This window comes from Poecilia reticulata, linkage group LG6 (genome assembly GCF_000633615.1).
Source record: "Poecilia reticulata strain Guanapo linkage group LG6, Guppy_female_1.0+MT, whole genome shotgun sequence".
Taxonomy (NCBI): Eukaryota; Metazoa; Chordata; class Actinopteri; order Cyprinodontiformes; family Poeciliidae; genus Poecilia; species Poecilia reticulata.
In genome coordinates, this window is record NC_024336.1 from 3,772,197 (window position 1) to 3,787,211 (window position 15,015).

The 15,015-nt window shown below is 39.7% G+C and overlaps 1 protein-coding gene across 1 annotated transcript in view; it reads left to right on the top strand.

Moving 5' to 3' along the window:
* Positions 1-7,293, top strand: part of LOC103465691 (creatine kinase U-type, mitochondrial-like) — a 14,442-nt gene extending 7,149 nt beyond the window's left edge. Inside the window, exons 5-9 of the mRNA XM_008410755.2 lie at positions 857-942; positions 2,961-3,084; positions 4,231-4,365; positions 5,897-6,022; positions 6,373-7,293. Of these exons, the coding sequence (XP_008408977.1) occupies positions 857-942; positions 2,961-3,084; positions 4,231-4,365; positions 5,897-6,022; positions 6,373-6,486 (585 nt within the window). The 3' untranslated portion in view covers positions 6,487-7,293. The remainder of the gene's footprint in view (positions 1-856; positions 943-2,960; positions 3,085-4,230; positions 4,366-5,896; positions 6,023-6,372) is intronic.
* The last annotated feature ends 7,722 nt before the right edge of the window (positions 7,294-15,015 follow it).

A 15,015-nucleotide genomic window follows, 5' to 3' on the forward strand; every position in this document is an offset into this window, starting at 1 on the left:
TATAAACTATGCTTAAAATATTTAATTTTGTCCCTTTTGGCCTTCCATATAGCCACCTTCCTAAAATAATAACTTTTGGCAATAAAGAGTCAGTGATTTTTATTTTTTTATTGTTTTGTCAAAATTACTTCTGCGGAAAAAATTACTTGTACCGTTTTTTCCGCACTATAAGGCGCACCTTCAATGAATGATCTATTTTAAAACTTTTTTCACATATAACGCGCAACGCATTATAAGGTGCATAGAATAGATGCTACGGTAGAGGCTGGAGTTACGTTATGAATCCACTAGATGGAGCTGCACTAACCGGAATATCAACAAAACAGTCTGACTCTGTCAGCGAGGAGAGCCTTCCGCGACTGGTCCGGGGCGTGGCCGGACAATGGTCACCCTTCTTCGTTCGCGCACAGCATGTTCGTGGAGAACATGGTGCTAAATGACCTGCAGACGACCTGATTCTAGACGGTCGGTAGGTAGATAGGTCAGTCAAACTTTATTAATAGATTACAAACCAGCGTTCTGACAACTATCCCAGCATGCACCGCGCGCTTCTTCTACGGGCAAAATGATGTTGGCGCTGCTTACCGTAGTTGCTAGACCTGTTGTGGCTCAATATTGATCCATATATAAGGCGCACCGGATTATAAGATGCACTGTCGACTTTTGAGGAAATTGAAGGTTTTTAGGTGCGCCTTATAGTGCGGAAAATACGGTATTCAGAAGGTGATGATATGTGTTATGATGTTAATATGTTTTATAGTTTATTATCAGGTTACTTAGTAAAACAGTAAAACAAAAAAATCTTGTCCAGTCTAAGTTGTTTATAAAAAATTTATATTTTTTGTGTATTTATCAGGATCACTTCCTGTTCGACAAACCTGTGTCGCCACTCCTGACCTGCGCAGGCATGGCCCGTGATTGGCCAGATGCCCGCGGTATTTGGTAAGCAGACAATTTAAATCTTCAGCCTGTCAGGCAAATTGCATTTATCGTATTGGTTGTGCTCTGACGGGACTTTTCAACTTAGCGATGATTCGTTTTAAAAAACCTTTGGGTGAATTTTGCCTCGACGTTTCTGCTACTCCTTTGTGTTTTGCTGATTTGAGGTGAAAATGAGACGAGCAGCATTTCAGATTAACTGCAGGAATAAACCCCAGTTCCAATGTGCCTGACAGCCGAAATCAATCACCTTCCTCCATGTTTGTTTCCTCTGTAAAGCTTATCAGTCACTCCTCTTAATAATGCAAACTTCACCTCATCATCTCCTCTTTCAGTTAAACTACAGCTTCTAGTTTCAGCTGAACTAGAAGCTGTTTTTTTTCTCCCTCTGGCACTCCTCTTGTTTCTGTTACTCCCTTTATTCTGTGATCTTCTTTTCCTCTCCTCTTTCTCTCGTTCTGTCTTGTCTGGCTTTTCCTCCCTTGACGCAGACGCCACCCTCTATTAAAAAAGAAGAGAGTGGTTTGAAGGGAAAAATGTATTTTGTTGCTTTAAAATGTGAAACTCATGCTGAGAGATCGTCACCATGACGGGTTTCAGACAGGTGCTTGAAATCCTTGAAAATGCTTGAATTTAGTTTAGGTGTTTCCAAGGTTTGGAAAGTACTTTCTTTCTGTATAAAGTCATTGAAAGTGTTTGATATTCACATTGCATGATTTTGTAATAAAGTTCTATCTAACATTTGATTAAAAACCGAAATTTGTTTCAACTATTTACAGTTGAAACCAGATATTTTCATACATCTAATAAAAAGACAGTTGGATCAGACTAAACCTTTCTTATTTTAGGTCAGTTTAAAATTAGCAAAATTATTTCTATTTGCCAAATGGCAGAAAACTTAGCGAGAACTTTTTTTTTTTTTTTGAGAGTTTTGTAACTTTCTCTATATATTGTGTTTAAGCATTTAATTTGAGCAGGAAGTCCTTTAAGATTTGTTTGGACTGTTTCGATGCAATGAATATTTATTATTCCTAATGACTCAACAAATTATCGATCTGTTTATTGAAATAATATATTCTAATTTTAAACAAAGTTATTAAAACTGGGAACTTTTTTATTAAATTTGAGTTTTGTTCTTGAACCAATCAGGTGTGTGTGTGACAGAAACATTTCAAAACATAAAATTGTGTTACATTTCAGATTACATGGAATACTATCACAAGACTATTAATGTTGGACTAATACACCACATGAGAGAATAAAATTGGTGAAAAACTGATTATTTTACTTTAAAACTTGTATGTTTGTTTTGATCTAAAAAGATTAAAAAATTTATTACCCAACAGATTTATTATCTGGCCAGTATTTGTCAGAAATGTACATTCGGCTGTTATCGTCAGTCATGTCATTTTAATTTTTTTGGCTTTATGATTAGAGAACAAATGGCATCGTTAAATTTAAAGAATAAACAAACAACGTTCGCCATGTTGAATTTACAAAAAAATATTTTTTTTCAACTGCAAAATATTTCAAAGTGCTGTCGTCGTCACAATGTCAGTGTTGTTAAAATACAGTAAAATCCAGTAGGATATTTAAAGCTCCGTCCACTCAGATCCTCCATGCCGTCCCTGTCCTCAATGACCACACCAGATGTAGACATTTAATGGTGCTAAAAAAAAAATCTTCATCACTAAAAGCTCAAATTGAAATGAAATTCATCCTGGCATTCGCTGTGTTTCCTTTACAAATTTGCAAGAAAACCTTGTCAATATTCCAAAAAGTTTCAAAAAACACAATTTCACACTTACGGTGTTTCCATTAAAGAACAAGGTTACTCAAAACGGGTGTGTTTCCATGAAGCAAACTTATTTTCAAAGTGTCAAACTGAGCAATGACATGGCTCCTGAGTGCGTGTGAACAGTTAATTGACACTGTGGGTCTGTGCACCTGAAAAGAACAGATGGTGCTACAATAGCATGCGTCCGAACTGTTTATAAAGTAGAAAACCTCCCTGTTTGCAGGCACAACAATGAGAAGACCTTTTTGATTTGGATCAATGAGGAGGATCACACCAGAGTGATCTCCATGGAGAAGGGAGGCAACATGAAGAGGGTCTTTGAGAGATTCTGCAGAGGCCTCAAGGAGGTAAGACATGCTCGCAGTTGAGACTGGATCCTTCCCGATTACTTAAAGGGGCAGTGTTATGTGTTTTCCAGGCACACAGTGCCATTTTACAGCATGATCAAGTAACTGTGCTGTCGTCAGTAGTTTTAAAAATGCTATATAAAGATATCAAATATGTCTCTTTAAAACCTCCCATTCTTTCTGAAGCTCCACCTTCAGGAAGTCATCACAGCATGGCTCCTCTATTAACATTTAAAAAATGTTTTCACCAGTGAAGCACTGAGACGTAGCTCCTATAATGAGCTCAGCAGATGCTCAGTTCCACCAGGTGTTTCCTAATTGCTGCTGGCTAGTCTGAAGGAGCTAACAGAGCATAAAATGCTCTGTTAGATGGAAGCTTGGTTGCTTGGAAACTGCAGCTCAGAGGAGGAGCTTCGTCCTCGAAGGCGAAGCTAGGTTCCCCCAGGGCGTTTTACACAGCTCAGTGGTTGCCATGGAGATTAAAGTATTTCTCAAATATGAATGAAAGAATCAAAGCAAACGTCCAGGTGTGTTTTTGATGAGGGAATAACATAATAACATGATGCGAGCCTCAAAAAAGTCAGTTTCACATAATACTGCCCCTTTAAGATGTTGAGGGAAGACATAAAGTAAGCAGCTATTCTGGTCGATATTTGTCAGTGTGATCCTAAGTGTCTCTGTGGCAACTTGATATGCAGCCCAGAACTGAGTCTGCTGTGCATTATCTAATATAGATGTGCTTATATTGTTATGGTTGGCTGTTTCTGCTGCTAGACGGCTTTCTAAACTCAATGCGGGGCCATTAGTGTTGTCTAAAAACAGGAAGACGTCCTCCTGCTTCCAAAATAAAGCCTATTGGTAGACGTACAGGACGCACCGTCCATGTGTGGACGATGCGTCCAAGTTATTTCCTATTCGACGAGTAAAGGAGAAGTAAAAATACCACAGCTCTTTCCTACAAGTTTGATGTCTCACTCACACTTTCACAGTCATACAGGGGATTTTTTTTATTTGTGTGTGCGTACGCGCACGTGTGTGTGTGTGTGTGTGTGTGCGTGTGCGTGTGTGTGTCATGCATGGTTTGTAGAAAAAATAAAATGCTGTTGAGCGGTTGCCTTGATTTAAACTCCTTTGCCCCCCCCTCAGGTGGAGCGGCTGATCCAGGAGAGAGGCTGGGAGTTCATGTGGAACGAGAGGCTCGGCTACATCCTGACGTGCCCCTCCAACCTGGGAACTGGACTCAGGGCCGGCGTCCACGTTAAGCTGCCCCGTCTGAGCAAGGTAACGCACGAGCTGAAGCGGAGCCTGACGAGAAACACACAACTTTACATGGGTTTAGTCATGAGGAGCAGCCGGAGCTGCGTTTACATTGCAGAAGGTGTCTGAAAAAACACGATTTTGCAGTTGTTGTGTTTCTGTTAAATAAGTCATGTAGAAATCACTTTTGAATAAGCTTGTTCACTCGATAAGTTATTAAAAATTAAAGCAGCGACAGATGTAAACAGTTACATGAGATATGTTCGTAATTCATCCATGGCACTAGCGCTCATCATCCATCAGCCTCCAGAGGAGGTGTTCAGGTGTTGGAGCGACAAGCAGAAGAGTTATGGATTCAACATGTTAGTAATACACAACTCATTATGAACGGTGAGAGCTCTGGTGGGACCAGCTGCACATTGTCTGAAAAAACAAAAACAAACCATCACCTTCCTGTTGTCTTCTTTGTTGTTTCCAGCAGCAGTAATGCTCACGTTGTTGATCACGTGACTCCTGTGATGCAATAAGTGTTTTCATTGCAGTTTTGCGAAATACATCCTTGTAAATATGGCCGAAAAACCACCTCATCCCAGCACTAAGACATTTTACTGGAAAATGTGTTTCAGTTAAGCAAATTTATTTTCATAATTTCAATTTCATGGCTAATAGAATCGCAGCGTTTGTCTGCGTCAAATGTTATAAAGATGGATAATACATTTATTTCCAGAAGTATTAACGTCTCTTTTATCTTTCCACATTTTGTTACATTAAAACTGAAAACTGACTGTTCTTGTTTTGTTTTGGTTTTTACCCATTTTCTTTGCAAAATAGTTCAAACTTGGTCAGAATGGATGGAGAGCGTCTTTGACCGGAACTTTCTGGTTTGACATTTGGGGCATCATGAATAAAGCGTGCGTGCACACAAAAAATGTGCGGTGCCATATTTTACACAAAAGTCAGCATGTATAAAAATTAACTTTGCGTCAAGGTTTGTGTAAATATGCGCACACTTTTTCGCGGCAGCCACGCAAACTTTTTCTGTGGACAATATCAAACCACAAAGCGTCAAAACTCCCCAAAATACACTGAAATCTGACGACATTCGGTGTTATTTAGACCAACAAGCATCAAACCCGATGTTTTTTATGATTTTAATATTTTGTTTAAATGTAAACAATTAAACTGAACCGCATTTATCCTCAGACAATAAGCTAACATGCACACAAAATAAAGAAGATAAAAATAAAAGTAGTGAAAACCTCGCTCGAATGTAAATAGTAATTTTCCTCAGTTTTTGTCTCATAAAGATGTAACACATTGGTCCGTGAGCTGAAGCGCATGGAATGCATCTGCGGGGTAATTTCATTCTCACTGAAAGAACAAAACAGGGTTGGATCAGCAGATTAACTCAAACCTGCTGATTAAAAATAATCAACAGGTCTTATCACACACTGGTACCAAATGGTATTAAAAATGAGTAAACCCATCCAGCAGATGCCTGGTGATTTGTGTCTTATCAGCATCCAGGCTGACTCCTCTCGTTTTTGCCGAACAGGATCCACGCTTCAGTAAGATCCTGGACAGCCTGCGCCTGCAGAAGCGCGGGACGGGCGGCGTGGACACGGCGGCCGTAGGCGGCGTGTTCGACATCTCCAACCTGGACCGCCTGGGACAGTCTGAGGTAGGGACAAAACATGACGTGTAGCACGTCCAACTGTTTCACTAGAGTTTCCTATCTGTTAATAACAAACGCATTCAGTTTATGCAAATTAGAGTTTGTCATCTTGAATTATTTTTGTTTATAAGAGTTGAAGAGCCGGTCACAAAATGAGTCCCAGGTAATTTGTTGCTTTTCTTTTTTTAAATATGTGAAAACTCGCTGTTCAGATTCAAAGTCTAGTAGTTTCTGACGGTTGCTTCAGATCCACTGCAGGCTTGGTTTTGTCTATGCAGAAATGTTTTGCCATCTTTTTTTTTTTTTTTACGACAAGGAATAACAGGATCTAAATATGGTGTTTGTCTCCTACTCAGGTCCAGCTGGTGCAGACTGTGATCGATGGCGTCAACTACCTAATTGAGTGCGAGAAGCGGCTGGAGAAAGGCCAGGACATCAAGGTGCCAGCACCCCTTAAGCAGTTCAAGTAGACACTGGTCCCTTCATCGCTGCACACAAACCTCTGGGCACACACACACAAACACACACACCAGACGTGTGCCCATAGATATTTCAAAAAGATATCTATGTTGTCGCCTCATTCATTATTATTATTACTCTACCATCACTATGCTACTTATCTAATCAACGACCCCATCTCTGCTCCTCAGTATACTCTATCACTTCATTTATATGTAATATGTAACCGTCTGGCTGGTAACGTCCCAGAACTTCATCAGACTCAAAACGCTCCGAGCTCAGATCATAATTTTGCTCTAAAAGGATAAAAGTGATTTATAGAGTTATGGAAGCTGTGGGGCTGTTTTATTAAAGCAAAACAAAAATAATTAGCTTCTCTGCATGGCCAAAAATGTAAAAAAAAAAAAAAAGATCAACAACACTTCCCTTCCCGTTGCTCCCACCTTTACTCAGCCGCATGTCCTGCACTCTGCCCACGTCACCGCCCCCTCCCTCCTGCGTGGTGATTTCCCTTCCTACCTGGCACTTGTGTAGTCCCATACGTCCGTACTCCGTCCTCCATCGTGGAATGTGTGTACATAGTTTCTTTTCAGAAGTTTGATGATTTATTTTGAATGTAGATTTTAGGTTTTATTTTCCAAGCAGAAGGCTGGAGAGATGTTTGTTTTCTCCAGCAGATGTGTTCGTCGGGTTCTAATGTTCCGAACACACACTTGGCCGGGTCGGGCTCCGTACTGTAAGCTCCTGAAGCAATATCGTTTGAGCCATAACAGATTGTCACACTGTCATGCCTTTTATTAAACAAATCATCTATTTAACAGGTAGCACCTCTGTTTGTGTCTCATTTCACAATAGACTGCTGCTTTTTTTTTTCTTTTAGCTTCTGTATCAGCTTTTTGAAATCCGGTGGATTTATTTCCAGTAAACAAGAAGCCCGAGCTTTAGGTAACCATGGCGACTAAGCTTTCGGGTTGTAATTGTGATTAGCATGGTTCCTTGATGCCATGTGACCCATCTTTAGTAAAAAATAAAAATAAAAACTTGTTCACACTGTTCCTATTTTCATACAGACATAAGTTCTTTTGTTAAATGTATAAATTCAAACACTGTTTCATAAAACTTTTTACATTTTGTTATATTACAACCACAATTGTGTTATATATTTTAATAGCATTTCACCTGATATATAGTAACTCAAAGAGATGCACAATTGTAAAGTGAAGGGGAAATGGTGCATGCTTTTACAAATTTCTTACATACTCAAGCCAAACAAACTGTAGAGCCTTTGCTGTATCTTTAGATGCTGAAAAGGCATTTGACAGGATTGAGTGGAAGTACTTATTTAATGTTTTGGAGAGTTTCGGGATAGAGGGTGATTTTCTGAAATGGATCGAGATACTTTACAGTTTCCCATCAGCCTGTGTCATGACTAATGGTGTTCAATCTCCACCTTTTACAATACATAGGGAAACTCGACAGGGTTGTCATCTATCCCCGCTTCTGTTCGCTCTTGCGCTGGAGCCCCTAGCAGTGGTTATTAGATCACAACAAAATGTACATGGTGTGATGATTGGCAGTAAAATCCATAAAATAGCGTTATACGCAGATGATATTCTGTTATTTGTAACAAAACCTGACATCTCAATACCAGCTATCTTATCCACTATTCATGAGTTTGGTTCCTTTTCGGGTTATAAAATCAATTTTGATCAATCAGAAGCAATGCCATTAGGTATTGCTACTGTCCAGGACCTACCCTCTAGCTATTCCCTGAGATGTTCCCAACATGGCTTCACCTACCTGGGAATTAAGGTGTCCCCTAACCTGACAGATCTATGGAAGCTTAATTTCTCTCCAACAGTTAGTAAAATAAGGAGGGACTTAGAAAGATGGCATGACCTTCCCTTATCATTTATGGGACGTATAAGTTTAATTAAAAAGAACATTTTCCCACGGCTTTTGTATCCCCTCCAAATGTTACCTTATTGGCTATCCAAAAAAGTCTCTACGGATATAGAGAGAGCATTCTCCAGATTCATTTGGCATGGCAAGAGACCACGACAGAAAATCAAAGTTTTACAGCTTCCTGTTGACAGAGGTGGCTTGGCTTTGCCAGACATCTACTATTACAATTGGGCTTGCCATGCTCGTTATCCGTGGGAGTGGTTACAGGCTCATCTTAACTCGAACTCTTGTCTGGATTCGTGGGCTTCTCAGCCTGCTTCTTTGTGGAGCCTCACCACCGGAGATGGGAAGAAGCTATCAAGAGATATTAAACATAATCCAATCATTTATAACACAATTAGAGTGTGGCAGAGAATTTGGAACCACACAGGAGGTGGGCTCTGCTCCTCACTCCTGACACCTCTCATAAGAAACCAGGATTTTGTCCCAGGCCTTGAGCCCAACATTTTTGACCTGCGTCATAACAGAGGAGTGAGAGTGATCGGAGATCTGTTTACAGAGAATGTACTCATGACATTTTAACAATTGCAGTTAAAATTTGATATTCCTAAAGAACACTTTTTTAGTTTTCTTTTAATTCACCATTTCATTGGTTCTATAAGGCTCTCTCATTCTGGCTTGGTCACACACAACGAGATTGAGGAGTTCCTCGCCGACCGGAAAAAACTCAGGCGTTTCATTTCCGCTTTCTATACAGTGCTCTACTCTCACCCAAGGTGATGCCGGGGACATTGCGCGGAAATGGGAGGGAGACCTCGACACAGTATACATTGAGGATGACTGGGAAGAAGCCATTAATGTAGTTAATTCAACCTTTATATGTAATACGCTCAGAGAGAGACAGTATAAAATACTATATCCTCTACATATAACTCCTTTTATACTGAATAAGATGGATTGCCAGCTTTCTCCCTTATGCGACAAATGTGGAAGAGAGGTTGGAACGTACTACCATTATTTCTGGCAATGCAAATTGATTAAAAGATTCTGGGGTGCAATTTCTAAAGAGCTGAGTGACATGTTTCATATAAAGATCAGATGTGACCCAAGTCTGTTTCTTCTTGGCCTCCCTTTAAAATCAGTCACTCTGACACAATCACACTTTAAACTTTGTGACAAATTATTGCTTCTGGGTAAAATATGCATTTTAATTAATTGGATTAAAGCCTCCAACTGTCACACAATGGTATAGAGAAATATTTAGGGTTCTCCCTCATGAAATGATTAGTGCAGTTCTTAAGGGTAATGAAAAACATTTCCTGGATATGTGGTCTCCTGTGCTTAGCTATCTACCTAAAGAGTTGAGGCAACTTGTGATGAGAGGTCAGAATCCTATAAAGTGGATTCTGACCTCTCACCAGGTCTTACGTAAAGAACACCTTCCTTTTGTATCACTATGCATCTCTCTTTTTCTTTGTTTTATCACCCGGCTAGGTATGTTTGTGTTGTCAGGCTTTAAACATGTCTATAAATGTCTGCTGACCATTGGATACATGATTTGACATAATGTGACATTGTACAGCGGCTTTCCACTTTTTATTTTTCGTGTGTGTGTGTGTGTGTTTTTTGTTTTGTTTTGTTTCTCTTCTTCACATACCCATGTAAGGTTATAGGCAGTACAATGTATGTTGTTATGTTCTATTTTCTCTACTTGTGCAAACATAAAACTAATAATAATGTTTATTAAAAAAAATAATCTTACGAAGCAAAAATCTGAAAGGTGTGGCGTGCATTTGTAGTCTGCTCTCGTGGAAATATTTATCCACTCTCCTTTGCAAAAATAGCTGAAGAACAATCAAATCTGGACTGTCTTCTGAACATCAGTTTTTGAAGGTATTGCCACAGATTCTCAGTTAGATTTGCATCTGGGCTTTGACTAAGCCATTTCTGCTCCTGAAACGTAAGCCTCTTTCCTAGTCTCAGTTGTTTTACAGCCCTCCAATTCCATCAGGTCTCTGGCAGATTTAGGTTTGCAGTAAAAAAAAAACCCATAATTTTGCCAATGTATATGATTAGATGTAATGTTACTGTTTTTGGAGTGACCTATCAGATTATCAGATATAAATCTGATAATCGATGGAGGAAGCAAAACATTAAAAACATAGCTCATTTCTAAAGATGAATCATGAATATACTAGCATCAGGTCTATGACTTGATGCTATGAATATACTAGCATCAAGTCATAGACTTGATACTAGCATCAAGTCTATGATTTTCAATCATAATGATTGAAAATCATTATATAAATGATTTTCAATCATTTATATAATATGGTAGTGGACGGTGGTAGGACCCGGATATTAACAACAAACCAGAAAATGTTCAGTTGTCATTTAATAAATAATAAGGAAATTTAAATGGAGCTCTGGAGGTATAATGGAGGACCCAGCAGTGAAAGAAGAAGAAAGAGGAGCGTAAATGCTGCGGAAGAAGTGGGAATGACAAAACGACCAGAAGAGCGAATCGCAGGTGAGTGGGCGCAGCTGGGGAAGGGAGCAGAGAGAGGCGAATGAGGAAGTCATAAACAGCTGGAGAGGGGAGCAGAATGGTAGGGTGACGGTGAAGCAAAGCAGAGAGAACTTAAGGAGAGAAAAACTGAAAATGAACAGGAAACGGAAAGAAACACTAAAACGGGGGAAATACGTTTAAAGCAGAAATAAATGAACTAACAAAAGGAATAACTGAAATAGCAAGATCCAAGAAAACGAACAAAACCTGAACATGAATGAGAACCAAAAATCCAACAATCAATAGAAAAGCACAATAAAAAGTGGTTTATGTGAATAAGGGTTAAGACGGACATAAATGCTTTTTGGCATGCCACTTTGTAAACATAATGTAAATAATGCATATAAATTAAAATCCATAGTCTTTTTTTTTAATCTTTTGAGAGATACACGTCTCATTTCCGATCAAAAATACATTTATTTGTTGGATATAATAGTTTTAAATCTTAATCCACCCAGAAATATGAAAAACTCTCGACTTCATTTCATGCTTCTCTGGCTAAAGCTCCCCTCCTCACCCAGCCAATCGGTTTTCACTTGTTTTTCATCCTTACACACAGATTTAATCCTCCAGTGCGGCTCCATCGAAATGCTCCGGCCCGCTCACCAAGCCCTTTGATTTGAACGGCTCTCTGTGTTTTTCTTTGCGGCGTTGGAAGTCTGTAACAAGAGCTTTGTCCCGTTGCGAACAAACGCATATTTTCTTGTCGCGATGAAACGGCCAACAGATTTCTAAGTGTTTCTGTCTGGCGGCCGACGGGACAACAAGGCTTCCACTGTTGTGAGGAGACACGGCTGAGACGTCAACAATAGGTGGTGTGAGGCACGAGAGAGCAGTTTCTCTCTCTATTTGTTTTTTATTTATTTTTTGAAGGGTTTTGGAGAAAGAAAAAAGGTTCTGATGTCCCAAATACGCCCAGATTTCCTCCCTCACTCAGCAGTCAGAGCGTGTCACCACGGTGGATGGCTCATCTTCTCCTTGCTCCAAATATAGAAGAGGAGCAGCATGGTTGTCATGACAACTCCTCTGAGAAGCAGTGGGGCTCGTGTGGGGCGGGGGTAGCTGTCTGTCGATGGGGCTTTGTGGGAACAGGAAGAACATCTCTGCAGTACAGAAGTGTGACTTAGACTCGCCGTGTCTGTCAGCTTCTGTCTCAGCTCTGCAGGTTTACAGTAAACAGCAGCAGGTGTGGCAGAAAGGCATCATGGGACTGAAGGATTACCACAGTCCACTGATCTCCTGCAGGCCTAAAGCAGTAAGATATGATGACGGAAACGCTGTAGAAACAAGAACTTTTTGCAGCAATACTCGTCYTGCTCATACCAACGTGTGAAAACTTTAACACTTTCTTACTGTTTATTTCAGGGACTGTATTGTGTAAAATCGACTATTTTTGAGCTTTACATCATGTTGTAATGTTATTCTCTCAACAGAAACATACCTGGATTGTTGCTGTGATATTTTTTATGAATGTTTGAGAAATTCTTTAATCTCCATGGCAACCATTAACCTGTGCAAACCGCCTGGTTGGACCTAGCTCCGCCCTTTGAGGGGCTATCTACTTCCTGTCTAGAATAATAACTATGCCGGAGTGAAAAGAAATAAGGAGAGGAACAAGAAAAGCCTTAAATCTGAAGCTGGAGTTTTGTCAGAGACTGYCATCTGGTGGCTGGTCCATATAATTGCAAAAAGGTAAAAATCGAAAGCAGCTTTGTGAGGTTTTAATAATCTTCACTTCATTACCAGCAGGTGAGAAAAAAAAAGCTGTGAGGCGTGTCAACACAGAATCCAGCGATGGTCTTTCAGTCATTTCCAGGGGGTTTTATGTTTCAAACAATCTGGAGTCTCTGGTCTTAAAGTGAAAGAGGTTATTGGAAAACGTTCAGGACAGCTGACGGCTGGATTTCCTGCCCGATACCCAGAAACAGACAATACTTAGAGAAGAAAATTCACTTCATTTTATTGGTGTGAATGCTGTAAATCTCTACTTAAATCTAATACATTTTTAATCATAATTAGTTTTATTAGACAATCTGATTTGGTTTTCAATCATTTATATAATATGAGTTGAAATCATTTACTGAAATGTTATCTGCCTTGCTCATCAAGCTGTTTTGCTTCTCAAGCTAACATAGCAGAGCGATATGGAAAAGTTTTCATCCAAGCATTCCGTTTTAGCTCTGACAGTTTTTATTATTATTATTATTATTATTATTATTATTATTATTATTATTATTATTATTATTATTATTATTGTTGTTGTTGTTGTTGTTGTTGTTGTTGAACTGCTGGAGAACGTCTGCTCACACTATTTACTAATGTTCTCAAGCACGTTACTTTAGTATTTATACAGAGATAAATTACACATTTAGACTCTTTTTTGCTTCAATTAGGCTGGTTCTGTAGGAACCCTGGATTTCATTTAGATGTATCATATTAAAGGGGGTGGAATTGAAATGAATGCAACTAATCTCATCTCAGATTTGCATTTATTATGAAAACAAAAGCCATGAGCCATCTATAGTTTTCCTTTCACTTCTCAGCTACTTTACAAAAAAGCAGCTTCTATGCACCACAAATCTGGAACAAACTTACAGAAAACTGCAAAACAGCTGGAACACTGAGTTCATTCAAATTAAGGCTAAAAAAAMCCCCCCACCTATTTAGAGCTGTTTTTGATTTATAATTAATGGAACATTGATCAACATGCTTGATCTATATTTGCTTGATGATTTTGACGATGGTATTTGACAAAATATAATGTTAATTGCCTGTTTCATAATTCCTGCATTATGCTTTTGTAGTTGCTGAAAATGTGCTAAACAAATAAACTTGGGGGGGGGRAAAGCCTCTTTAAATACGTTTAAATGGTGACAAAATGTGAAGCAGGTCAATGGGGTGAGAATACTGCTGCAAAGCACTGCAGTGCATTCCCATGAACTCAGTCGTTACACTGGCAGTCTCCGTGATTCCCAATTTAACACAAATTACGGCTCACAAKACGGCTTTATTAACCCGGGAGTTGAGCCACGTCATTTGTCTCTGTCAGTCGTAAARAAAACATTTGTGCAGTTTGTGAATAACCCAATATTTCAAGTGAAGTATAAACATCTTAATTTCCGACTTTTGTCCGGCTCCGATTGGCTCACGCGCGTCGACGTTTGATTTCCCGAAATCTCATTGGTCAGTCAGAGCTGAGCGACGCAGCAAATCGACCAATGGGAGGCTGCCACACTATGATTACGGGACGAGGCAGTGCTGCTTGTGAGCATCATCGCCTCCTCCGTCCCCTTTCTCTTTCAGTCTCGGCCCTGCTCTGAGTGTCCTGCGGCTTTTTGAAGAGCTGAAGACGGGCCGGCCACAACTCACATCTGCAACCTGAAGTTTTTGTGTCATTGAGGCCAAGAGACTGTTAGCCTTCTCGGTGTGCCATGTTGAGACTGATATTTTTGGCCGCTCTCGCCGGGTTCASCYGGGCCAGTGATGTGCTGGAGTTCACGGATGACGATTTCGAAAGCAGGATTGGAGACCACGAGATCATTCTCGTGGAGTTCTTTGCACCTTGGTGAGTTTCTGCAGGTTTCATTCAGGGTGTCGAAACGGCGTCTTTGGTTAGCAAACGTAAGGGGGAAAATTTCTAATGAAAATTACGCCGTCGCCTCGCGGTAAAATGGACTCCACTCTGCAGAAATGTCGACTTAAAAATGTGTTCAGTCTGTGAGCGTTTTAATTACTTTTATTTACTGGGATATATTTATTTTGTTTTTATTAGAGTCGGGACTGTCAAATCCTGCTTGTTGGCTGCAGACCAAATATTAGCATGTTAGCTAGCGGTAGACGCTTAAGGCTATWCGAATCGCAGTATTTAAATTAAATGACTAATTTAGTGAATTTTATAGCTTAATGGGACWTGCGGTTGTTAMAATGTAACATGTTGCTGATTACCATGCAGTTTAGGTGTTGTAAATCTCGGTAAAACAAGAGAATGAGGTTATAAGGAAGTTGTGGGCGTGTCATGTGATAGTTGTAACGCTCTGATTGGTTGGGGAAGTTTTGGTGTCCACCT